Here is a 25,962-nt window from a genome sequence, read left to right as displayed (position 1 = left end):
GTATCCCGTCCCCGCCTTCTCTCCGTAACCCTTAACCCCTTTTGCCCGTAGAAATATATCTAATTCCCTCTTAAATATATTTAATGAGCTGGCGTACACTGCCCTCTGTGGCAATGAGTTCCACAGGTTCACCACTCTCTGAGTGAAGAAATTCCCCCTCATCTCTGTCCTAAATGGTTTAGCCCTTATCCTTAAATTATGTCCTCTAGTTCTGTTCTCACCCGCCAAGGGAAACATTCCTTCTGCATCCAGTCTGTCTAGACCTGTCAGAATTTTATACACTTCTATGAGGTCCCCTCTCAATCTTCTAAACTCCAGTGTGTACATCCCTAAACTACATAGTCTCTCCTCATAGGTCATTCCCGCCATTCCTGGTATCAGCCTGGTGAATCGCCGCTGCACCCCCTCCATGGCAAGAACATCCTTCCTCAGATGAGGCGACCAAAACTGTACACAGTACTCGAGGTGTGGTCTCACCAGTGCCCTGTACAGCTGCAGCAAGGTATCCCTGTTCCTGTATTCTAACCCTTTTGCTATGAAGGCCAGCATACCGTTTGCCTTCTTGACCGCCTGTTGCACCTGCATGCTCGCCTTCAGTGACTGGTGTACAAGAACACCCAGGTCTCTCTGTACTTCCCCCTCTCCCAATCTATTGCCATTTAAATAATAATTTGCCCTCCCGTTCCTGCACCCAAGGTGGATAACTTCGCACTTGTCCACATTATAGTGCATCTGCCATTTATCCGCCCAATCGCCCAGTCTGTCCAAATCGCTCTGGAGCTTCCTGGTCTCTTCCTCTGAGCCCACCCCCCCTCCTAGTTTAGTGTCGTCTGCAAATTTGGAAATGCTGCATCCGACTCCCTGATCCAGGTCATTAATGTAAATTGTGAACAGCTGGGGGCCCAGGACAGATCCCTGTGGTACCCCACTTGTTACTGCCTGCCATTCAGAAAATGAGCCGTTTATTCCAACTCTCTGTTTTCTATCTGACAGCCAGTTCCCTATCCACGCCAAAACTTTCCCCTTTATCCCATGAGCCTCAATTTTCCATGCTAATCTTTTATGTGGGACCTTATCGAAGGCCTTTTGGAAGTCCAGGTACACCACATCTACTGGCTCTCCCCCATCTATTCTACCAGTTACTCCCTCAAAAAATTCCAATAGATTAGTCAAGCACGATTTACCCTTTGTAAATCCATGTTGACTCTGTCCTATCCTGTCCCCATTTGCTAAGTGCTCCGCTATTTCATCCTTAATGATGGACTCCAGCATTTTGCCCACAACTGATGTAAGGCTTACAGGTCTGTAATTACCTGCTTTTTCCCTACCCCCCTTTTTGAATAGTGGGGTAACGTTAGCTACCCTCCAATCCATCGGCACTGTTCCCGAGTCTAATGAATTCTGAAAAATCATCCTTAGTGCATCCGCTATCTCTAGGGCCACCTCCTTCAGTACCCTAGGATGCATGTTATCAGGCCCTGGGGATTTGTCCACCTTCAATCCCTTTAGCTTCCTTAACACCATATCCTTAGAGATATTGATTTGCGTCAGTTCCTCCTTTGCCAATGTCCCTATTTTTCCCGATATCCCAGGGAGGTTTTTTGTGTCTTCCTTCGTAAAGACTGACCCAAAGTATGCATTTAGTTGATCTGCCATTTCCTTATTTCCCATTATATATTCCCCCGTATCTGACTGCAATGGACCAACTTTGGTTTTCACCAGTCTTTTCCTTTTGATATATTTATAAAAGCTTTTGGAGTTAGTTTTTATATTTTCCGCCAGCTTGTTTTCGTAAGCTATTTTGCCCCTCTTGATCATGCCCTTTGCCCTCCTTTGCTCTATCTTAAACTGTTCCCAATCTTCCGCTCTGGCGCTTTTTTTGGCTATTTTATACGCCCTATCTTTGGATTTTATGCTGTCTCTAATTTCCCCTGTTATCCACGGTTGAGTCACCTTTTTAGATTTCCTTTTATGCCAGATTGGTATAAACAATTTTTGCAATTTTGTCATTCTATCTTTAAATGTTTGCCATTGTTTATCTACCTTGGGTACAAGTGATCATCGTATCATAAGATTTAGATTAGCAATGGAGAGGAGTAAGGAACAATCTAGAAACATAGAAGATAGGAGTAGGCCATTCGGCCCCTCGAGACTGCTCCGCCATTCAATGCGATCATGGCTGATCATCCAAATCTAGAGTGGAACTTCTATACTGGAATAGGGCTAACTTCAATGGGATGCAAAAGGATCTAGCCAGGGTAAAATGGAACCAAAACCTGACGGGAAAAACTGTAACGGAACAATGGGTGATCTTTAAGGAGGAGATGTTCCAAGTACAGGCTAGGTACATTCCAAAAAGAGGGAAGGGTAAGGGAACCAAAGCAAGGGCTCCTTGGATGATGAGGGAGATAGAGAAGATGATGAATCAAAAAAAGTGTGTATGATGCATGTCAGGTGAATTCTTCAAGGGAGAACCAGACCAAATACAGTAAGTTCAGAGGGGATGTGAAGATGAAAATAAGATTGGCAAAGAGAGAATATGAAAGTAGAATGGTGGTTAACATAAAAGTGAACCCAAAAATCTTCTACCAGCATATAAACAGTAAGCAGGTAGTAAGAGGCGGGGTGGGGCCTATTAGAGACAAAGAAGGCGATATACGCTTAGAGGCGCAGGGCAAGGCTAGAATACTCAATGAGTACTTTGTATCGGTGTTTACTAAGGAGGTGGATGATGACAAAATATCAGTAGAAGTGGAAAAGGTAGAAGCAATGGAAGGGGTGAAAATTGATAGACAGGATGTACTAGAAAGGCTGGGTATGCTTAGAGTGGACAGGTCGCATGGCCAGATGGCTTGCATCCCAGGTTGCTAAGGGAATTGGGGGAGGAGATAGTGGAAGGGCTTGCCATAATTTTCCAACCTTCCCTAGATACGGGGGAGCTGCCTGAGGATTGGAAAGTGGCAAATGTGACACTATTGTTCAAGAAAGGATGCAAAGACAATCCTATTAACTACAGGCCAGTCACATCAGTGGTGGGTAAAGTTTTAGAAACAATAATCAAGGAAAAAATTGACAGGCACTTGGAGAGGTTTAAGCTAATTAAGAAGAGCCAACATGGATTTGTAAAAGGCAAATTGTGTTTGACTAATCTAATTGAATTTTTTGATGAAGTAACAGAGAGGATTGATGAAGGGAATGCAATGGATGTTGTCTACATGGATTTTCGGAAGGTGTTTGACAAAGTACCACATAGAAGGCTGGTTAACAAAATTGAGGCTTGTGGAATAGGTGGGTCAGTGACAGCTTGGATAAGGAATTGGCTTAAGGACAGAAAACAGCGAGTTGTGGTAAATGGCTGTTTTTCAGACTGGAGGATAGTAGACAGTGGTGTTCCCCAAGGGTCAGTGCTGGGGCCACTGCTTTTTTGATAGATATAAATGACATGGATATTGGAATACAGAGTAGAATTTCTAAATTTGCCGATGACACCAAACTTGGGGGTGTGGCAAACAGTGGTGATGATATCAATCGACTGCAACAGGACATAGAAAGGCTAGCAGAATGGGCAGACAAGTGGCAGATGGAATTTAATACAGAGTAGTGTGAGGTGATGTATTTTGGCAGAAGGAACAGGGAGAGGCAATATACACTTAATGGCACAGTTTTAAAGAGTGTGCAGGGACAGAGGGACCTGGGAGTTAATGTGCATAGGTCCCTGAAGGTGGCAGGACATATTGAGAGAGTGGTTAACAAAGCATATGGGATCTTGGGCTTGATAAATAGAGGTATTGAGTACAAAAGTAGAGAAGTTATGCTGAACATTTATAAAGCGCTGGTTAGGCCACAACTGGAGTATTGCGTTCAGTTCTGGTTACCACACTTTAGGAAGGATGTAAAGGCCCTTGAGAGGGTACAGAGGAGATTTACCAGAATGGTTCCGGGGGTGGGGGATCTTAGCTACAAGGGCAGGTTGGAGAAGCTGGATTTGTTTCCATTAGAGCAAAGGAGGTTGAGGGGTGATTTGACAGAGGTGTACAAGATTGACGGGTTTGGATAGGCTAGACAGGGAAAGGCTGTTCCCACTAGTTGATGGTACAAGGACTAGGGGACACAGATTTAAGGTTTTGGGCAAGAGATACAGGGGGGATGTGAGGAAAACTTTTTTTACACAGCGAGTAGTGATGACTTGGAATTCGCTGCCGACGGAAGTGGTGGAAGCGGAGACACTCAATGTTTTCAAGGGGAGTCTGGATAGGCACTTGAGGGAAATAAACTTGCAGGGCTACGGGGTTAGAGCAGAGGAATGAGACTGACTGGATTGCTCTACAGAGAGCCGGCACAGACTCAATGGGCCGAATGGCCTCCTTCTGTGCCGTTATGACTGTATGACTCTATGTTGTATAATTTGTCCAGGTGGATTGAATGATTAGACTGCACTGAGGCTAATGGCCATGTAGTTCAGAAGGCAACAGTCGTACCAATTATCAGTCTGTAAATAGCAAAGCTAGGTGGATATAAAACTCAGTCATTAATGAGCTAATTTTCTAAAAATTGGCAATTTGAATACCATATTTTCTATCATTGAACTTTTGTCCAGGGCCCGGATTTTGGACATGTAACCAGAACATCTGATGAGGTCAGCAGCCTGGACTCCTTTGGGAATCTGGAGGTCAGCCCTCCAGTCACAGTGAATGGAAAAGAATATCCATTGGGAAGGATTATCATCGGAAGCGCTTTTCCCACGTAATGTTATTTTATTCATTTTGGGGAGAGGGAGACCAAGGTGAAGGGTTCTTGCCCCTCTCCTGGGGTACATTTCTCAGGTGACCGTACCTTGACCTAGTAACTATGCTTTATCCGTGAGCCTAGATGGTGAGAGCCAGCAGGTTCTTTGATGTGCCCTAATGACCCAGTTTATTTTCCTAAATTCAGTCTTGCATCAAGCATTTCTATTTTTTGAAGTTACTTTTAATTGGACAAACATGAAGCTCGGTCAGCCTTCAAATCGAACATGGAATCACAATTCACAATCTGTACATTTTTCTCTCCGATACCTGCTTCCGTGTGCAATGTATTGCATTTTATGTCAATGTGCCCTGCCCAATGTGACAGGGCATCTGTTGGGTTGACACAGACTCCTAGCAGTGTATTATCAGAAATGTGTGACTTCATCGACTGAGCACCAGGAATAAAGACAGAATTATGGAAATACAGTGGGCTGGCCGGCAACTGAATTCCTTTTTAAAAATGTAACGCTTTGGGGGTTTGGGACACTTGTCTGGCCTGTACCCCACCAGTGAGGCCCATGTGACTTAGTGGAGGATGGTACGCCTCCATTCATAGATTCATTACAGCACAGTAGGTGGCCATTAAGCCTGTCGAGCCCGTGCCAGCTCTCTGCAAGAGCACTTCAGCTAGTCCCAATCCCCTGCCCTTTCTCTGTAGCGCTGCAAATTTTTTTCTTTCAGGTACTTATCTAATTCACTTTTGAAAGCCACGATTGAATCTGCCTCCACCACCCTTTCAGGCAGTGCATTCCAGATCATAACCACTCGCTGTGTAAAATGTTTTTCATCATGTCGCCTTTGGACCTTCTGCCAATCACCTTAAATCTGTGTCCTCTGGTTCTCGACCCTTCCGCCAATGGGAACAGTTGCTCTCTATCTACTCTGTCTAGACCCCCTCATGATTTTGAACACCTCCATCAAATCTCTCAATCTTCGCTGCTCTAAGGAGAACAATCCCAGTTTCCCCAGTCTATCTAGGTAACTGAAGCCCCTCATCTCTGGAACCATTCTTGTAAATCTTTTCTACACCGTCTCTAAAGCCTTCACATCCTTCCTAAACATCGGTCCCTAGAATTGGACACAATACTCCAGTTGTGGCCGAACCAGTGTTTTATAACGGTTCATTATTACTTCCTTGCTTTTGTACTCTATGCCTCTATTTATAAAGCCCAGGATACCGTATGCTTTTTTAACTGCTTTCTCAGCCTGTCCTGCTACCTTCAGCGATTTGTGCACATATACCCCCAGGTCTCCCTGTTCCAGCATCCCCTTTAGAATTGTACCCTTTAGTTTATATTGCCTCTCCTCGTTTTTCCTACCAAAATGCATCACTTCACACTTTTCTGCGTTAAACTTCATCTGCCATGTGTCCGCCCATTCCACCAGCCTGTCTGTGTCCTCTGGAAGTCTATCCCTATCCTCCTCACTGTTCACTATACCTCCAAGTTTTGTATCATCTGCAAATTTTGAAATAGTGCCCTGTACTCCCAAGTCCAAATCATTAATATATATCAAGAAAAGCAGTGGTCCTAGTAGCAATGCCTGCAGAACACCACTGTATACCTTCCTCCAGTCTGAAAAACAACCATTCACCACTACTCTCTGTTCCCTGTCACTTAGCCAATTTCGTATCCATGTTGCCACCGTCCCTTTTATTCCATGGACTTCCAAGTTTGCCGGCAAGCCTATTATGTGGCACTTTACCAAATGCCTTTTGGAAGTCCATGTACACCACATCAACCGCCCTCATCAACCCTCTGTTACCTCATCAAAAAATTCAATCAAGTTCATTAAACATGATTTGCCTTTTTCCCTTAATTAATCCACACTTGTCCAAGTGACTATTAATTTTGTCCCAGATTATCGTTGGTAAAAGCTTTCCCACCACCGAGGTTAAGCTGACTGGCCTGTAAGATGCTGGGTTTATCATTACACCCTTTTTCGAACAAAGGTGTAACATTTGCAATTCTCCAGTCCTCTGGCACCACTCCCGTATCCAAGGAGGATTGGAAGATTATGGCCAGTAGCTCCGCAATTTCCACATTTACTTCCTTCAGCATCCTAGGATGCATCCCTTCTGGACCTGGTGACTTATCTACTTTAAGTACAGCCAGCCTTTCTAGTATCTCCTCCTCATCAATTTTTATCCCATCCAATACCTCAACTACCTCCTCTTTCACTGACTTTGGCAACATCTTCTTCCTTGGTAAAGACAGATTTAGTACCTCAGCCATGCCCTCTGCCTCCATGCTTAGGTCTCCTTTTTGGTCCCTAAGCAGCCCCACCTCTCCTCTTACTACCTGTTTACTATTTATATGCCTATAGAAGACTTTTGGATTCCTTTACCAGTTGCCACTCAAATGCAGAGTTCCAACTGTGCATCAAAAGTAGGAACTTTCGACTTGGTGAGTTCCCTCCCCTTGCCCATTATTTGCATTAAGTGGCGGACAGAAAGATTCAAGATTCAAGATCATTTTATTGCCATATGTAACTAGTACAATGGAATGCTTACTCCCCACTCACTCCCACAATACAAGCATATAAATATAAAAGCAAAAAGTAAAAACAAGTATAAATAAAAACAATAAGCAAATAAGCAGAAAGTATAGCAATAACAGTCCAAGTTGCAGGATATGAAGAATAGTGCAAAAAAGCCTCAATTACCACTGGAAATAATAGTAATGTAATATGATAAATATATGGTAATATAAGTATAATATATATATTTACATAAATATATAACCATAATATGTGGGGCAGTGCGGTTAGCAGTTTAGTAGGCGCACTGCCTGTGGATAGAAACTGTTCTTAAACCTGCTGGTCCTGGTTCGGATGCTGCGGTACCGACATCCGGACCGCAGGAGGAAGAACAGTTTGTGCCCAGGGTGATTGGGGTCCTGGATGATGGAGCGGGCCTTGTTCCGGCACCTGGTCTGGAAGATCTCCTCGATGAACTACCACTTACAAGGCATTGAGGAAACTCCCCAACTGCACGGTTTCTCTGGGCTCCCACGGGAGCTACAGTGGGAGACTAGTGGAACCCATGAAAAATCTAACTGCCCAGGTTTGAAAAGAAGGCATTCCTGCCCTGTTTGTCCACTGCCTCCCCGCATCTCCCCACCTTGCCCTCTACCTATGCAGAGAAAGTGTCTAGCACACAACGGACAGCTAGCAGCCCTTTATTGCTTGCTGGCACCCAAAATTGTGGGGCTGGTAATGAAATGACCCCGCAACACCAGTAAATTATGGAAATAAGCTGACCTTGCTTTATATGGTGAGGTCAGCCCATTTGTGCTCAGGCATGTATAGCACCTGTGAGGCACCTGCATTGATTGTGTGTTGTACGCGTAGCATTATCGATCCCTTAAGTCTTTCCTTTGTGGCTCAGATCTGCCCTGGTATTTTCTGAGGATCTGCTGTCTTGATCAGCAGGTCAAAGCTGCTGATTGCAGACTGGCATAGATGCCCTTGTGAAACTGCAGGGGAAATTGGTACAAAGCATAAGTGAGCAATAATCATGACAGAAATTAATTCATCCAAAGTAGAGAAGTTCCAACAAGTTTGGTTCTCTGGCCTGAGTTGGTTCTCATTCCTGGATCTAGGTTTTGGTGTTAATTTGAAACAGCAGATGCCAAGAGCTCAGAAGTTTGAAAGTTTTGTTCTTCAAATTTTGAAGATAGTTAAAAGTGAAATATGTATTTTTTTTTATTGCTCTAGTACTTCTGAAGGGAGAAACATGACAAAGGTCATTCGGGACTTCCTGTACGCTCAGATAGTGCAGTATCCTATTGAGCTCTTCTCTGACTGGTTGCTTGTAGGTCATGTGGATGAGTTCATGACCTTTGTTCCAGCCCCTGACAGAAAGGTAACCAATATAATTCTACCAAGTGACCAGGATCAAACTGCTGTGTGTTTATCTTGTTGTTTGTGGTATATTCTGAAAGTCTGTGTGATTAGAGATAATGGAGTTCTTCTGATGTAACTTTGATGCAAAATCTGCGGAAATGGTGTAAACAGCATTTACGTGGTTTCTCAGAATTTTTGCAAATCTTAAACCGAAGTTATGGTGGACAATCGGGAGAAGCCCCATGGAAATTCAACCCCAGTGACACTGACAATAGAGGCAGGAAATGTGTAAACTATGAAAAACAAACACTGAATACAGCAACCTGAGGCCCGGGGCAACTGGAAGAGGGACTAAAAGGGCTTCCATTGGATTCCTCTTCTCAGCTCTCCCATGTTTCAGCTGGTTAAGGCAGAGTGTAGTTGACCCATAGCTAAGTCCTGCCTCATGGTTCTCCCTACAAGTCTGTCAAAGTGACAAGAGATAGCCTGTTCCACACATGGGGCAGATTTGAGCTTGTGTTTGGGAGGAAGATGATTAAAGGCGCGGTCACCAATGCTGGGGCGAAGGGAGGTGGGTGCAAAGAGGCCAGAGTCAGATGAGTGATGCAGCTTGCCAGAGGTCTGAGCCATTTTTATGGTCCGAATTCATTAGAATAATATTGGAGCGTTGGTTCAACCGCAACATGCTCAGATCTTTTGGGAAATTCCTGAGGTGATGGTGGGAAGAAAAGCTATTGGTAGACATGGTCTGGCTTCTCTTAGATAGGTAAAACTGGAACCAAGCAAGGACAGTCCCACAAAGTTGGACAACAGAGGAGAGATGTTGGAGAAGGATGGTGTATTCAAACTGTCAAAGGCTGCAGTAAGGGCGAGGAGGATAAGGAGGAATCATGATGACCAAACTCTGGTCGGTAGTGAAGTTGGAGAGATGACGCCCCCTCCCACTACTTCATGTGAATGCAGGGAAAAAAAGACAAAGCAACACAGGATGCTCTGCTGAGAGAAAGTCAGTTTTTGAATATCAACATTTGCCCTGTTTTCCTGCAGGGTTTCCGGCTTCTCCTGGTCAGCCCTGATGCCTGCTGCAAATTGTTCACGAAGCTGCAGCAAGGAGGTCACGGGGAAGCCCAGATGTTTGAAGGTGAGTTTCTTACCAGTTGTAACATTTCAGTAGCAGACATGTGAAAATCAATTGCTGCCTTGCACTGAGCCTAAAGCTACAGAATGTCCACCAGGCAAAAGTGTGTGCTCTCTGCTGGTGTAGGACTCAGTAAAATGAATGTAGATCCCCTTTGAATATGTTTGTATTTGATACATTACACATTATGTCTAGAAATAGCAATCCATAGTAGGTATTTCAATACATAATCATGTAATGTTAGCAAAGAGCAAGAGATACACCTGGATTTATGGCTTTGATTGCCTGCATTAGTTCATGATCTTAATCAGATAGGGGACATGCAGAGTGGGGGCCAGGTGCTTTCCCACAGATGGACCACTTTCCAGGCACCTTTCATGAGCCAGTATGTCCTAAAGTGTTACTTAATTGAGCGGGCTGATAAAACAGAAATAGCAGAAACATGGAGGGGGGGAATCAGGGGGTGCATTTGCTAACTGGGAATTTTTTTTTGACAGCGGGTAGGGAACCCACTGTCAACCCACCTCCACGCTAGTCTCCCAGATGTCGGGGCGCTAAACAGACCCAAACCAAGCGGCAGAGGAGGCAATTTAGATTATTAAAAGCTTACTAACAGGCACTTAAATTATTTTAAGCTCACCTTTAGATTTTAAGAGTTCGTCAACGGTTTCCCCACTCCTCGGGGATCACGTTAGGTAAGGTCGGGCGTTGTGTCAGCATGATATGCTTTCTTAACTTGACAGCTGCAAATGGTCTATAAAAGCTCCCATTTCATAGGTGTTGACTTTCCAAGGTTAGAAGCTGTTGCTTACTGTAGTTGGAAGACAGATTGAGCTTTATGCAGCTTGCAAGTGTTTGGAGCAAACTCCCTATCCAGTGTCACCTCATTGGAACAACCTCTCACCAGTGACAGATTGCTTCTGTCATCTCAGCCTAACCTGCCATCTATTCCATCAGCATCGGTGCCCTTGAAAATATCTCACCTTGGTCCTCATAATCCCACCATGATTAGCCCCAACACCAGCAGCACCAACACCAACCTTCTCCGCAATCAGCTGGTGCTGCACAGGGCATCAGCACCCAGCCACACTGCTACCCGAGATGCCAGAGATGGCCTCACCATAGCCAGATTTACTTCACTTGACGCTGTACACCCTGGCTGCCACATGATGCGCCAGGTTGGCACCACCCCACACCAACAACATAAAGCATCCCTACAATTCCCAAGCCATTCCTTTCACAGTCATCGCCATTACGGGGGTACCGTTATGTCTCACCATTCACTGCAACTCACTAAACCACTTCCAAAGGTGCACACAAATCTGTCCAAGCATGCAAAGTGCTGAAAATAAAAATTTCAATGTTTGACAGCACATTAACAGAAACTTCATGAACATTGGCTAAAACACCCAAGTGCCTACCCTTGTGTTGTTACTTAGTATGATTGGACTAGGATGAGGCCGAGTGTGAGTGGTGGCTAGTGAGATGGGGAAGTGATAATGTAGATAGAGTGGGATGGGTGGAGGTGCAAGGTAAGTTGGTGTGAGTAAGGATGTGCAGGAGTAGAGTAGGGAAGGCAGAGTGATGGGGATGTGATGAGTGGCAAAGCAGGATGAGGTTGAATGTGGTTTTGCAGTAACGTTTCGTGATCTACTGAGATCATTGAAAGATTTGCGCCATTGCAGCCTGGTCCTCCTAACGACATCCCTGCTCGTGTCCTCCTGTGCATTCTGCAACCAGGCTACGTAGATCTCCGGGGAGGTCTCTTCTGCCCATGGGAAGGGAAGAGGACTTCCCTACGTGCTGTGACTCCCTCCATAAACATATGAAGGGAGTCATGGGAGAGCCTGGGTGCAAGCGTGCACCTCTGTGCAGTATTTGCAGCACCTCAATGTTGTAGAACACTGACAGCAGAACTGTCAAAATCAATGTGCGCATGGTCCCTTTAAGGAAACTGACTGATGACACGTCATCAAGTGACATCATCAGACCCGCTTCCTTCAATTGGCCGGCAAATGCGCTGGGTGGGCTTACCAAGCCCAATCAGCGTAAAATTCATTACACAGAGCGGGCTGGAGCCAGCAGCAGGGTCATACTCCGCTACCGGCTCCAGAACCGCCTAGGTAGGCAAAATCGCGGCCATGGTCTCCAAGGTGAATTGTACATAGTCAGGTTTGAGAGGTGTACAGCAAACAGAGAGTAGTGGTGTTCCCCAGGGGTCAGTACGAGGACCACAGCGTTCCTTGATATATATTAATGATTTGGTCATGGGTGTACAGGGCACAACTTCAAAATTTGCAGATGACACAAAACTTGGAAGTATAGTGAACAGTGAGGAGGATAGTGATAGACTTCAAGACATAGACAGGCTGGTGAAATGGATGGACATGTGTCAGATGAAACTGAACTCAGAAATGTGTGAGGTGATACATTTTGGTAGGAAGAATGAGGAGAAACAATATAAACCAAAGGGTAGAATCCTAAAGGGAGTGCATGAACAGAGAGACCTGGGGGTATAAGTGCACAAATCGTTGAAGGTGGCAGGGCAGGTTGAGAAAGCAGTTTAAAAAAAGCATACGGGATCCTGGGCTTCATAAATAGAGGCATGGGGTCAATTTTCTGGCAGCCGTCGGGCGGCTTTTCATGCGGCCGGGTGCCGAAAAAATGGGTCGGGACCCCCCCGGCCTGATTCCCCGCCCGACTTTTGGACCGCCGTTTCTGCGCAACCCGCTTCAGTCCCGGCTGCCGCTGGCGGGACTGGTCGTCGGCACACTAATGACCAATTATTACCTTGTTGAAGTAGATTTTCCAGGGCCGTTGCGACTTTGGGGCTTTCCCCACCTGAAACACGCCTGTGGGGAACCCCGCTGATGAGACCTGGCGTGAAGCTTGCCGGCTTGCTTGCTGTCAGCTGCAGGTCAATCGGAGAAGCTGCGATTTAAAGGGACAGCACTTGTATGTTGCAGGACCTTGTTACAGGTTTGGGGCTACTTCTTCAAGGCTTAGGCACAGCTGTGGAAGGTTGGAGCCTCACACACTTCTCCAATGCGATCTCCTGGGAAGCCCCTCTCGCCACCCTCACTCAGCGCTTCCTCAGCTGAGGCAAAGCATGGAATGCCTTTTTTTCCTTCCCTTCTTGCCATTAGAGGATCTCCAGCAGCAGAGGTGGCAGCAGCAGAACCAGGAGCACCAGGCTGCTGCTCACTCACCTGAAGCTGCACAGGCCAGAAGGGGCCAGCGCTTGGAAGTGGCTTGAGCGCACCTTGCTGCGCTTTAGGGGGCCATGGGGACCCGTTTCTGCACTGGCAGTCCTACTCAGGACTTCCATGAAAATCTGGTTTCTCTGTTCAATAGATGGCCAACGCTCCTCAAGAGATGTCATTCTCTTATGAGCACTCACCATGTTTTCCGTACCCTGGCGAGTTATCTCCTCCATGGAGGTTGCCAACCTTTCCATGGTGATGCGTTCATGCGCCAATGACTCCACAAAGGCTCTGCTCATGGTCGCTATGGACTCCTCCATTCGCTCCACACTCGCAGAGACCCTGGAGACAAAACCTGCCAGAGACTCCCGCATCTGTGCATGGAGATCCATCACCTCTTTTGTGGATGGACCCAGAGGCAGAGGGTCGACATGCAGCGCAGCTGAGCTGGCAGAGTCCTGTGCCCTCCAACGAGGACTCTCCACTGCTGTCCCTGTCTCCAGAATCTGCTGAGGCTCACTTGTGAGCTGTGAAACACCAGGTGACAACACTACTCTATGTCCCGAAGGTCCCCCCCCGAGGTGTGAGTGTCTGCGCTGGTGCTGGGTGCCCTTACTTCTGCTGACGCTGCACCCTCAGAGGTTGGAGCTTCCTCTGAGGAGTCTGGCTGCACAGCCTCTTCCTCCTCCACAGTGAGGACGGGGGCTCTGGATGGTACTGTGGGGGAGTAAAGGAAGGAGTTAGAGATGTAATGCCAAGGTTCTTCTGGTGACTCCCAGCGAGTTGGCATCTGCTGACACCTGCATCCATGCAGCATTGGTCTCAGTGGGAGGCCTCTTCCTCCCTGACCTAGGGAAGAGGACCTCCCTGTGGGCCCTTACCCCATCCAATAATGCCTGCAGTGAAGCCTCGTCGAATTTGAAGGCACCTCGGGGTCTGGCACTGGCCACAGCTGCTGCAGGCTCCTCTGCCATGCTGTATGGTTCGTTTGGAAGCCTTCAGAGGATGCAGTGCTTGCTATGGACCTTGAAAGCACCACGAATGATGACATCATACTGTGGGGATTTCTGACTCGAATTTGACAATTGGCAAGGCTTCCCACATGCTGGGAATTAATTGGCCACTTGAGGGAAAATTGCGTGGAGCTGGCTGACACTTTTTTAATGTGTGTCAGAAACCCCACATTCAGGGAAACCCGACCATTTCCCACACAAGCCGAAAATCGGGGCCATAGAGTACAAAAGCAAGGAAGTTATGATGAACCTGTATAAAACACTGGTTCTGCCTCAACTGGAGTATTGTGTCCAATTCTGGGCATCGCTCTTTAGGAAGGACGTGAAGGCCTTCAAGAGGGTGCAGGAAAGATTTACGAGAATGATTCCAGGGATGAAGGACTTCAGTTACGTGGATAGAATAGAGAAGCTGGGATTGTTCTCCTCAATCTTCTCTGCTCTAAGAAGAGATTTGATAGAGGAGTTCAAAATCATGAGGGGTCTAGACAGAGTAGATAGAGAGAAATTGTTCCCATTGGCAGAAGGGTCAAGAACCAGAGGACACAGATTCAAGGTGATTGGCAAAGGAACCAAAGGCGACATGAGGAAAAACTTTTTTTTTTACGCAGCAAGTGGTTAGGATCTGGAATGCACTGCCTGAAAGAGTGGTGGAGGCAGACTCAATCGTGACTTTCAAAAGGGAATTGGATAGGTACCTGAAAGAAATAAATTTGCAGGGCTAAGGGGAAAGGGCAGGGGAGTGGAACCAGCTGAGGTGCTCTTGCAGAGAGCCAGCATGGGCTCGACAGTCCGAATGGCCTCCTTTTGTGCTGTAACCATTCTATGATTCTATTCTATGATTCATTGATCGCTGGAACTGTCGGTCTCACAAGTCTCAATGTAAAGTTAATGAGATATTTGAGGAGTCAGCTGAATAAGAAACAGTAATTTTGCTTTTGTTTCTCTCAACCAGGTGCCCAGAAAAAAACGGTCAAAATTAATGAAATCCTAAGCAATCAAAAACTGCTGGAAGATAATGCTTATGTACAGGTGAGTCAGTAAGATATAAATAGTGTAATGTAATTGTGTTCGTGTATGAAAATTATTGCATAACTATTTCAAATTCTCTGCCTTCCTCTCAGCAATGCATTGATTGGAACCGAGATATCCTGAAGGGGGAATTGGGATTGGATGAAGAAGATATAATTGATATTCCTGTGTTGTTTGAGTTGAACACGTCCGATCATGCAGCAGAAGCATTCTTTCCAGATATGGTAAGTGAAAACTGGTGAGGGTGGCTTGATCCCAGCGTCTGCTTGCTGGTTGCTCAGATCTGTGCAAGAGCAGCCATTTGAACTTATCCCCCACAGGGAGATGCCTGGTATCTGCTCATCAGCACGTCTGCAGGAATTGAGCCTTGTTTAGATTAATTACAAACATATGTGACCCATTGTGTGTCAACTATGAGAAATTAATTGTCAGAATGGGTATTTGTTTTATCTATCTTCTACTCCTCCTTCAGTTTTATTTTGTCCATTTTCCACTTGATCATTTATCCTTTTTAGCATCCATTGTCTTTCATTCATTTATCTCCACTCACTCTCTTTCTCTTCCTGATTACCTATGTGTCTCTCTTTGCCCCATACTTCTTTCTATTATCATTCCGACTGTTTGAACATGCTAATGAGTAAAAGGACTGTTTCTGTCTGTGCCCCTTTAGGTAAACATGATAGTCCTTGGCAAATACCTGGGTATTCCAAAGCCATTTGGACCTTTGATAAATGGAAAATGTCCACTGGAATCTGCGGTGTGCTCAGCACTAGAACCACTCGGCCTGGATTGTAACTTCATCGACGACTTTGATGCCTATCACCTGATGATGGGTGAAGTTCACTGTGGTTCCAATGTTCGTCGCAAGTCATTTGCTTTCAAGTGGTGGAATATGGAGATGTAATTACCAGTTACTATTGCCATAAGTAACGAAACATTGCTTTAGTTTTAGTATGCTTTTGCACAGCCTTGATAACATGCAACCTGCTGACAAAAGACTAGCGCCTAACGATATGCGGACATTGGCATGCAACCTGTGCCAGTCAAACACCTCCAGTCCTATAGTCTGATCTCAGCGTCGGTTGTTCACTGTTTCTCTTCGAATCAGTTGAATTTTTAAGCGAAATAAAGCCTGCTGCTGACATTCCTGTGGGTGTCAACTCAGATGTCGCTTTGCAAAAGTGATCATTTTCATTTAAGCCAAGTAAACGACAGCAACGTGCATTGATATAGCAACTTTTAATATAGGAAAACATCCCAAAATGCTTCAGGGGTGTAATAAAAAATCATAATGGCACATGTTGCATGCCACTGCTGGTATTGCTAGTTTCTTTGTGTTCAGTAGATACTTATGACCTAGCTTTCACCATCTTGAGGGGATGAACTATTGACTGAAAATTTTAACTGGAAATGTGTAATAATTTTTAATTATATACCTTGACATCACAGCTGAGCCAGATACTGTCTTCACCTGACATTTCTTGCACACAAATGTTCACCAGGAGTCACTGAATAGATGATTTACAGTCCAGCAACGCTGCAATTTAAAATTTCTCATCCTTGTAGTCAAATCCCACCATGGCCTCGCCTCCTTATCTATGCAACATCCTACAATCCTCCAAAACCTCAGTACTCCTTCAATTCTGGTCTCTTGCGCATCCCCGATTTAATCACTCCACCATTGATGGCTGTGTCTTCAGCTGCCTAGGCTCTAGAATTCCCTCCCTAAACCTCTTTGTCTCTCTCTCCTGCTTTAAGATGCTTTTTAAAACCTACCTCTTTGACCAAGCATTGATCACCTGTCCTAATATCTCCCTAGGTGGTTTGGTGTCAAATGTTCTAGAACACTCCTGTGAAGCACCGTGGGACGTTTTACTGTGTTAAAGGTGCTCTATAAATGCAAGTTGTTGTCCTAACCCAGGGACATTGATACCAATCATAGTGCTTTACCGCTGCCTTAGCCAAGATCAGCTAATTCAGCACAAACCAGTGACTGAATTAGGAACCTTTTTGGTTTGTGTGCCATAGTTCATTAACTGGATAAATGCATTTTGCCTTCAGAGGATCGTGTATAATTCTAATAGGTCAGGTAATCCAGTGGGTTGATAACAAAATACACAATGGCTTGGCAGGACTTGCATTTAAACTTACAGTTCTCCATGATAAGTTTCTGATTTTGTTAAAGGGAGTTCCAGGTGCAGGATGCTTCTGAGAATGAGCTTAGTCCTGTGATCGAACTCTTTTTATCTTCTAATGAAACTCTAATTCCAGGCTAGACTTTGAGGACCATACATTGGCTTTTATTTCCAGCTGAGACTCTATGGGCTCGATTTTCCAAGCCCTGAGGAGGCGGAAGTGGTGGGAATATTGCAGAATCGGGGGGCAGGAACCCATCCCGCCCCCGTGCCAATGTCCCAGGAGGCGGGTAGCCGACCTGTGCTGGGAGCCGCCTCCCCGAGGCGGGAAGGGGATTAGTGCCAATTAACTGCCTGTTAACAGGTAGTCAACAGGCAGTTTTTTGCCTAATCCCTATGTTTAGCCCTGAAGTGTGGGCTGTCCGATGGCTCCGAACCACGCCAAGTTAGCGAGGCGGACCGTCAGTCTGCAGGGGTTGGTGGGATCGAGAGATCCGTTGTGCAGGTGAGTGATGGGTGCATGTGTGCAGAGGTAAGTGTAAAGTGTTTTAATAAGTTTTACTTTCTCCTGCAGGCTTCCTTCCTTTAGTTCTCGGGAGTCTCTCAGCTCACCGGCACAGAAAGGAGAATGGCCGCTGAACTGTCAAAAGCTGCAGCCTCTGCTTTCTGGTCTGGAGAGCTCTCTAACTGAGTCCGAGTAGAAGGACTCAAGTTAGAAGACAGATTGTTAGTGTTTGACAGCTTCAGAGAGCTGTCAAATGCTGATTTTTCATCTGTCAAAAGCTCTTGACAGATGAAATGTCAATCGCTGACGTCACCAGTAACCAGGTGTCCCTTAATTGGCCTGCTGAGCCCGCTGGGCGGGCTTAAGGTCAATCAAGGGAAAATAGCGTGGGTTGGCCACAAGTTGATGGAGGCGGGACTACAACCCAAAAAGTGGGAATCCCGCCTCCAAAAGCTCCCCATTGACAAAATCGAGCCCTATAGCTCCAGTTTAATCCTTACAAATGAGAGGTCGAGGCAATCTCCTTCCTCATTAATGTAAAATGGAGCATTTCCATTTCAAGGTGACCCAGATTGTAAACAATGGCATAAATGCCTTGGGCACTATCCAAGAGACATTTCCACCAGATAGACCTTTGTTAATCTGTAGTGGGTCTCTGCAGTGAAACTGCTCTCCAGTGATGCTATAGTATGTTTGTCCATTGAGAAAAATGAATTCTGTTTGATTGTTATATTTTTGCTGCACCATAGCATGGATATACACAAAACTGCACAAGAAGGTAGCTGCAAAAAGTGTGCCAAAGCCTTGCCAAGCTTACTATACCTCGATGTTTAGTAGATTAAAATAATTCATTTGGTGTAAATGTACTACTGCAGCCTTTAAAGGGTTGTTAATGTTTGCAAGCAATAAAGATTTGCTGAAAATGTTTACTACCTCCTACTTACTTTACTACTCACAACAAAATATTTCTGTTTGGTCAATATAAAACTGCAGCAACATATCTGTCCATATTTATTGGTTGCAGTAAGAGATCTGAATACCAGGGCACAGAAAATGTTTCCACTTTTACTGCGTGTTTGGGAGCACTGCTTTGATGCAACCCAGTGCTTTCTGCCCCAGAGGGAAAGAGTGAAGGGGTGAGCTGAGCCTGCCTACCCTCATGCACTAGTTACGAGGTGTGGAGTGTGGTGTCATGTAGGAAAATCTAAAGGATGAAAAATACACATTTTATATTTTAATTAAATAAGTGAGGAATAGGAAATAACTGCAAAAAAAGCCAAAGTTTTTAATATTTATTTTCCTGTTCCCCATTCTCATTTCCCTTTTAATGAGGCAACATCGTGATTGTGTGCTTGAAGAGAACTTCACAATGCAATCTGTTCTCAAAGATGAAGTTTACAGAGTTCTTGTGGTTTAAAATAAAAAGGACAGCTTTCGTCACCTGATTCAAATATAACCATATAAATGTTATCAATTTTCTCCTCTCCTCCCCCGAAAGCGCCTAATTATGCTGGGGCTACGGTTCCAGACACCAGCGGCCCTTTGGTACCTCGGTGAAGTGGCCATTCTTCATGCTCAAGTTTAGTGAGCGTTGTCTGGCTATTGGAATGTAGAAGGCATTATAGTCTTCACCTTATGTCCACACATGGAGCTGCAGCAACATCACTGGATAATGATCAGGATTGGAAACCCTAATTTTTTTCCTCTTCAAGAGCACTGTGGGCAATTGTAGCCCCCTTACCACTGCCCCAGTTGGGATCAGCTAATTCTGCACAGACTAGGCGCAGAACCCGGACTCAACAGGCAGACTTACTTTTTAAAGAGAACTCTGCTCCCATCCCTTCCTTTCCACCAGAGGAGTACCAAGTTCTCAGAATTAATTATGTTATAGTGGGAGTCTTTCTGAGTGCATAATGATAGCTTCCATGGTGGAGACAAGACACAGGACTTAACCAACTCCAACAAGAAGTTGTGATCTGGAACGCACTGCCAGAAAGGGTGGTGGAAGCAGATTCAATAGTAACATTCAAAAGAGAATTGAATAAATACTCGAAGGGAAAATATTTGCAGGGCTATAGGAAAAGAGGAGTGGGATCAATTGGATAGCTCCACTGAAGAGCCAGCACAGGCACGGTGAGCCGAATGGCCTCCTTCTGTGCTGTATCATTCTACGATTCCAAGAAGAGGTGCCCGATAGTTATCATGGCCAATTCAAGACACTTCATCCCACTCTCTCCCACTAACATTAACATCTTCCCGTACAGCCTCAACAAATTCCACATCGGTCACCAATCCACATGTCAGGACTTCCTTATCAACACCAAGAATGGATTCAAAAAACTCATGTCAGCTGGCAATCACAACACAGAACTTGTGTGTTGAGAGGTTCCCTGCTTCAGAGTAAGCCATTGCTGGGATCCTCAGCTGTGTCAGATGCTACTGCTTCCTCTGCTGGTGGAATTAATGTACAGTGCCAAAAGTAGGTGGCAATGGATCCTGCTTTCAGTTCCCCAGTTGTGCTTCGGGATTTCAATTTGTCCTAAAGGGGATTTTCGGTTTAAGTTAGAATGGAATGAAAATCGGTGGATTCTACAATGGGTGTGCAGTCTGCTCCCAGACACTGAAGGTGAAAAGCAACCCTAATATGTTTGATAAAAAAAGTCAGATTCATGACTCTAAGGATTAATTTCTAAAGGTCCAACACTTTTATTTTCCAACGGTCCAACACTTTTATTTTCCTCTTGATGGAAAATGGCCATCAAAACTCTAATCTTTATCAGTTTGGGACAACAGGGAGAGGTAAGAGATGTCCAAAGTGGTGCGAACCTGGGCAAGAATGAGTTAAAAGTAGGAAGCAGTACAATGCGTCATGATTTTAAAACAGAGAGGTTGCAGGGAGCAGGAACAGCAGGCAGGATTGTACATTCGGAGCTTAGAAGGAACAAGAGAGTAAAGTTCAAAGGAACAGTGGCCATAGCAGTATCAATGAAATGGAGAGCGACAGGAGAGGTCATGATACAGGAAAACTTTCTGGAAGCAAGGTGCTTCTCAAAAATGTGAATAGCAGAAATTGGCTTGGTACCATCTAGGATGTCCCTGAAGTATTATCTAGTACCGTTTACCATAAGTGACTGGCTGAGCTTTTTCCTGTAACTCTGTTAAATATTAATTACACAAGAGTGTTTACGCACAATTTTAGCTGTTGCTGAAAGTTGCTGTTGCTGATTCAATAAATCCCAGAAGGAATACTCTAGGCTTGTTGCACGGTGCTGGAGCTTGTGTCCGTGTATTTAGTCCATATCCTGCAACAGTAAGGTAAGTGTTGCATGACTAATGGAAAGGGGAGAAAGTACTTCAAAAAGAAAGTTACACTCCCAGCTGGTTGTCAGTGCAAAGCTAGATCACTGTACTAAGCTGTTAATGCACAATTTTATGGAGTCGAGTCATTTGAATAATTAGCATAAACTTCCAGCACAACTTTTTGCCATGAGCCACCAGCTAGCATAGTGGGGCAGACAGAAAATCTGGCTTGCAATTCAAATTTAAAAGGGATATGACCACTTAAAGTGGCTGCATAGTTACCTTTAACAAGTATTGTTTCAGCCCATATGAAAGGTCAGAAAGGAATTGAAATATTTGTCAGTTTTTGCTAAAGCTTTGGGGGACGAGGTGGTGGAAAGAAATGCCAAGAAAAAATGAAGTAAACGGAAAACAATGTGAAGGCACAAAACTGGGCAGGTGACCAGGCAGCACAGCACCTGACCTCCTGTTTGTTGGTTCGTATAATGGACATGTTGCGGCATGAAGTCAATGAGAGGTGGGTTTCCCTTTCTGGAGGACAGCAGTACATCTTGCCTGTCAGGAGATGGTAGCTAGGTTGAATGATGTGTACAGTACATCACAAGATGGTTATGGATGAGAAAGATAATTCAGTCCAGGACACTGATCTTTCCAGAGAGATCCTAAAGTCAACAGGGAGAGGTAAGGGATGTCCACAGTGGTGCAAACCTGGGCAAGAATGAGTTAAAGCAGGAAGCAGTACAATGCGTCAAGATTTTAAAACAGTGAGGTTGCAGGGAGCAGGAACAGCAGGCAGGATGGTACATTTGGAGCTTAGGAGGAACAAGAGAGTAAAGTTCAAAGGAACAGTGGCCATAGCAGTATCAATGAAATGGAGAACGACAGGAGAGGTCATGATACAGGAGAACTTTCTGGAAGCAAGGTGCTTCTCTGCCATTTCACCATCCAATTATTTCTTAAAAGATTCCTGGGTTTCCGTCTCAGTTACTCATTCTGGAAGCCTATTCCATATGTGCTCACTCTTTGTCGAACAAGTTCCTGATTTTAGTTCTAAATTTACCTTTTACTAGTTTGAACCAAGTCCCCTTGTCCTACTCTTGTCGTTTAATTGAAATTAATATTCTGGATTTATCTTTTCCATTCCATTCACATGCGTGCCATCTACAAGGCTCAGCATTCCAAGAATATTGTCACCCAGGAAAAGTTAAGTTCAATTCAATTCAATTTTATTTGTCATATATGCAGCAGACTGTGTACTGCACAACGAAATGTTGATTTTTACGAGTCCTCCCAAAGTTCAGTGCTTTGTTGAGCTGATTCTTCCTTTCCACAGGGAAATGATTAACGTGTTGCCCTCTTGCAAACAAGCTCTTGTCACTTAACTTGCTACATTTCAATAGCCGACTAACTGATCTAGTACAGGCCACTGGTAGTGGCTTCAAAGGATCCAATGGCGTAAACGTTTAATACACCCATGGGAAGAGCCGGTGGTGCAAGGTGTTTGCAGGTTTGTCGCCAAGAAATGGCATATACATCTTTCCATTTTTCACCTTTGCTGTCCTGTAGGAGTAGCTTGCCATGAACCAATTCCTCACAAAAGTACCAATTTTAATTTGAGAATCCAGATGTGTCGTTGAGTTATTCAACTATAGACTGCATCAAGGCCGAGTCCAATACCTTTCTCACTTGATGTTCACAGAAGTAGTTTCCGGCATCGTCATTGGATAGCAATCAGAAATGCTTTGTCTAGTTGCTGGTGTCAGATTTTGGCCACTCTGGCAAATCTTATTAATTAACAAGCCCGAGAGTCTAGTGTCAGCAACTTACATAGGTTATATAGAATGTACAGCACAGAGCGCAGAGTGCGAGGATTTAAAAAGAGCGGGGAGAGAGAGAACAGCCCAGACACACCGGCAGCAGAGGCAGCGAGAGTGGCCCTGGGTGGAGACCGAGCGCAGAGTCTGAGTGCGGTTTAAACAGAGTGCTGCGAGTTGGGAATTGGTTCTTGCTTTACAACAAGGAAAGGGTCCGAGAGCAGGAGCAGACAAACAACAACTGCAAAACCGCTAAAGTGACGTCACAACCAGGGAAGGAGTTGATTGGTTAGTAGGACCTGGTGAGTATTTCTATAGTCCAGTCGTTAAAAGTAAGGTCTCTAGTTTAGAGTAAGTAGTGTGTAAAGTGAAGCAAGGTCCCTAGTGTATTTAATATTCTTTAATTTAAAGGAGTAAATTATGGGTAGGACATGGCAGGGCTGCTCGGCAGCATGGAGTGCTCCTCCTGTGCTATGTGGGAAGTCAGGGACACTTTAGTGTCCAGGGCGAACACAAGTGCAGGAAGTGTCTCCAGCTGCAGCTACTCGAAATCTGCGCTTTGGAGCTGGAGCTGCGGCTGGAGTCACTGGAGCATCCGCGAAGCTGAGATCTTCATGGATAGCACGTTTAACGAGGTGGTCACACCGCAGGTAGAGTGCACAGGCAGACAGGAAATGGGTGACCGCCAAACAGAGTAAAAGAACTAGGAAGGTAGCGCAGGAGTCCCCTGGCTCCATCTCCCTCTCCGACAGATTTTCTCTTTTGGATATTGCTGGGGGAGATGGTTTCTCAGGGGAAAGCAGCAAGAGCCAAGTCCGTGGTACTACGAGTGGCTCAGCTGCACAGGAGGGGAGGAAAAAGAGTGGGAGAGCAATAGTGATAGGCGATTCCATCGTAAGGGGAACAAATAAGACATTTCTGTGGCCGCAGACGTGACTCCAGGATGGTATATTGCCTCCCTGGTGCCAGGGTCAAGGATGTCACTGAACGGCTGCAGGGCATTCTGAAGGGGGGAAGGTGCAAAGTCTGAGGTCGTGGTTCACATTATTACCAACGACATGGGTAGAAAGAGGGATGAGGTCCTGCAACAAGAATTTAGGGAGCTAGGTAGCAGATTAAAAGGCAGGACCTCAAAGGTTGTAATCTCTGGATTACTCGCGGTGCCACGTGCTAGTGAGTATAAGAATAGGAGGATAGAGCAGATGAATGCGTGGCTAAAGAGTTGGTGCAGGAGGGAGGGCTTTAGTTTCCTGAATCACTGGGTCTGCTTCTGGGGAAGGTGGGACCTGTACAAGTCGGACAGGTTGCACCTGAACCGGAACGGGACCAACATCCTTGCGGGGAGGTTTGCTAGTACTGTGAGGGGGGGGGGGGGGTTTAAACTAACTTGGCAGGGGGATGGGATACGGAGTGGAGCTATAGTAGGGGATGATGCACAGCCAAATATAGAGGAAAAAACCAAGTCAGCCTGGAAGGCAGAGCAAATATGTAACGGCACAAGGGAGTATGGCAAGGCTGGATGGCATTTATTTTAATGCAAGGAGTCTTGCGGGTAAGGCAGATGAATTGGTTTTGGTGAACACATGGGAGTATGATATTGTTGCTATCACAGAGATGGTTGAGGGAGGGGCAGGACTGGCAGCTCAATATTCCGGGGTATAGAATCTTCAGGCGAGACAGCGGGGGGGTGTAAAAGAGGAGGGGGTGTCGCAATATTAATCAAGGAGTCAATTACTGCTGTAAGGAGGGATGATATCTTAGCAGGTTCCTCTAATGAGGCCATATGGATAGAACTTAAAAACAAAAAAGCACTTTGCTGGGAGATAGAGGAACAGGTATGTAGGCAAATCTCAGAAGTGTAGAAATAATAGGGTAATAATAGTAGGGGATTTAAACTTTCCCAATATTAACCGGGATAGTCAGAGTGTGAAAGGCTTAGAGGGTACGGAATTCTTAAAGTGCATCCAGGAGAGCTTTTTGAGCCAGCATGTAGAAAGTCCTACAAGAGAGGGGGCGGTACTGGACCTAATTCTAGGGAATGTAGCCAGGCAAGTGGTAGCAGTGTCAGTAGGAGAGCATTTTGGTGACAGTGACCATAATTCAGTGAGATTTAAGGTAGTCATGGAAAAGGACAAAGATGGACCCGAAATAAAGGATCTAAATTGGGGGGGGGGGGGGGGGGGGGGGGGGGAGGCTGATTTTAATATGATAAGGCAGGATCTGGCCGAAGTGGACTGGGATCAGATACTTGTAGGAAAATCCACACCACAGCAGTGGGAGTCTTTCCAAAAGGAAAGAGTACAACGCCAACATGTTCCTGTAAAGGTCAAGGATAGGACCAACAAGCCCAGGGAACCCTGGATGTCAAGGGATATACAAGAATGGATTAGGAAAAAAAGGGAGGCTTTTGGCAGATACAAAGGACTAAAAACAGTGGAAGCCCTAGAGGAGTATAGAAAGTGCAGGGGGGGTACTTAAAATAGAAATTAGGAGAGTGAAGAGGGGGCATGAAAAAACACTGGCGGGCAAAATAAAGGAAAATCCCAAGGTGTTTTATAAGTATATTAATGGCAAGAGGATAACCAGGGAAAGAGTAGGGCCCATTAGGGACCAAAGTGGCAATGTGTGTGTAGAGCCGGTTTTAAATGAATATTTTGCATCTGTGTTCACTATGGAGAAGGACGATGTAGGCATAGAAATCAGGCAGGGGGATTGTGATATACTTGAACAAATTAGTATTGAGAGGGAGGAGGTACTAGTGGTTTTAGCGGGCTTAAAAGTGCATAAATCCTCAGGCCCAAACGAGATGTATCCCAGGCTGCTGTGTGAGGCAAGGGAGGAGATTGCAGGGGCTCCAACACAAATTTTCAGAACCTCTCTGGCCACAGGGGAGGTGCCAGAGGACAGCTAACGTAGTACCATTACTCAAGAAGGGTAGTAGGGATAAACCAGGGAATTACAGGCCAGTGAGCCTAACATCAGTGGTAGGGAAATTATTGGAAAAAATTCTGAGACACAGAATTAGTCTCCACTTGGAGAGGCAAGGATTAATCAAGGATAGTCAGCATGGCTGTGTCAGGGGGAGATCATGTCTAACCAATTTGATTGAATTTTGAGAGGGGGTGACTAGGTGTGTGAATGAGGGTAGTGCAGTTGATGCAGTCTACATGGACTTCAGTAAGGCTTTTGACA

General features: G+C 45.3%; 1 protein-coding gene across 3 annotated transcripts in view; it reads left to right on the top strand.

Moving 5' to 3' along the window:
* The window catches only part of LOC147100573 (protein-arginine deiminase type-2-like), a 58,653-nt gene extending 40,070 nt beyond the window's left edge, over positions 1 to 18,583 (top strand). For all 3 annotated transcript variants that reach the window (XM_085966961.1, XM_085966962.1, XM_085966963.1), the window contains exons 12-17: positions 4,598 to 4,743; positions 8,505 to 8,652; positions 9,681 to 9,774; positions 14,940 to 15,016; positions 15,109 to 15,240; positions 15,687 to 18,583. In XM_085966961.1, coding sequence (XP_085823087.1) covers positions 4,598 to 4,743; positions 8,505 to 8,652; positions 9,681 to 9,774; positions 14,940 to 15,016; positions 15,109 to 15,240; positions 15,687 to 15,920 — 831 coding nt within the window. In that variant the 3' untranslated portion in view covers positions 15,921 to 18,583. The remainder of the gene's footprint in view (positions 1 to 4,597; positions 4,744 to 8,504; positions 8,653 to 9,680; positions 9,775 to 14,939; positions 15,017 to 15,108; positions 15,241 to 15,686) is intronic.
* The last annotated feature ends 7,379 nt before the right edge of the window (positions 18,584 to 25,962 follow it).

Source organism: Somniosus microcephalus, chromosome 25 (genome assembly GCF_052327205.1).
Source record: "Somniosus microcephalus isolate GS21.2 chromosome 25, FLI_Smic_1.0, whole genome shotgun sequence".
NCBI lineage: Eukaryota > Metazoa > Chordata > Chondrichthyes > Squaliformes > Somniosidae > Somniosus > Somniosus microcephalus.
This window is presented reverse-complemented; position numbering and strand designations above follow the sequence as displayed.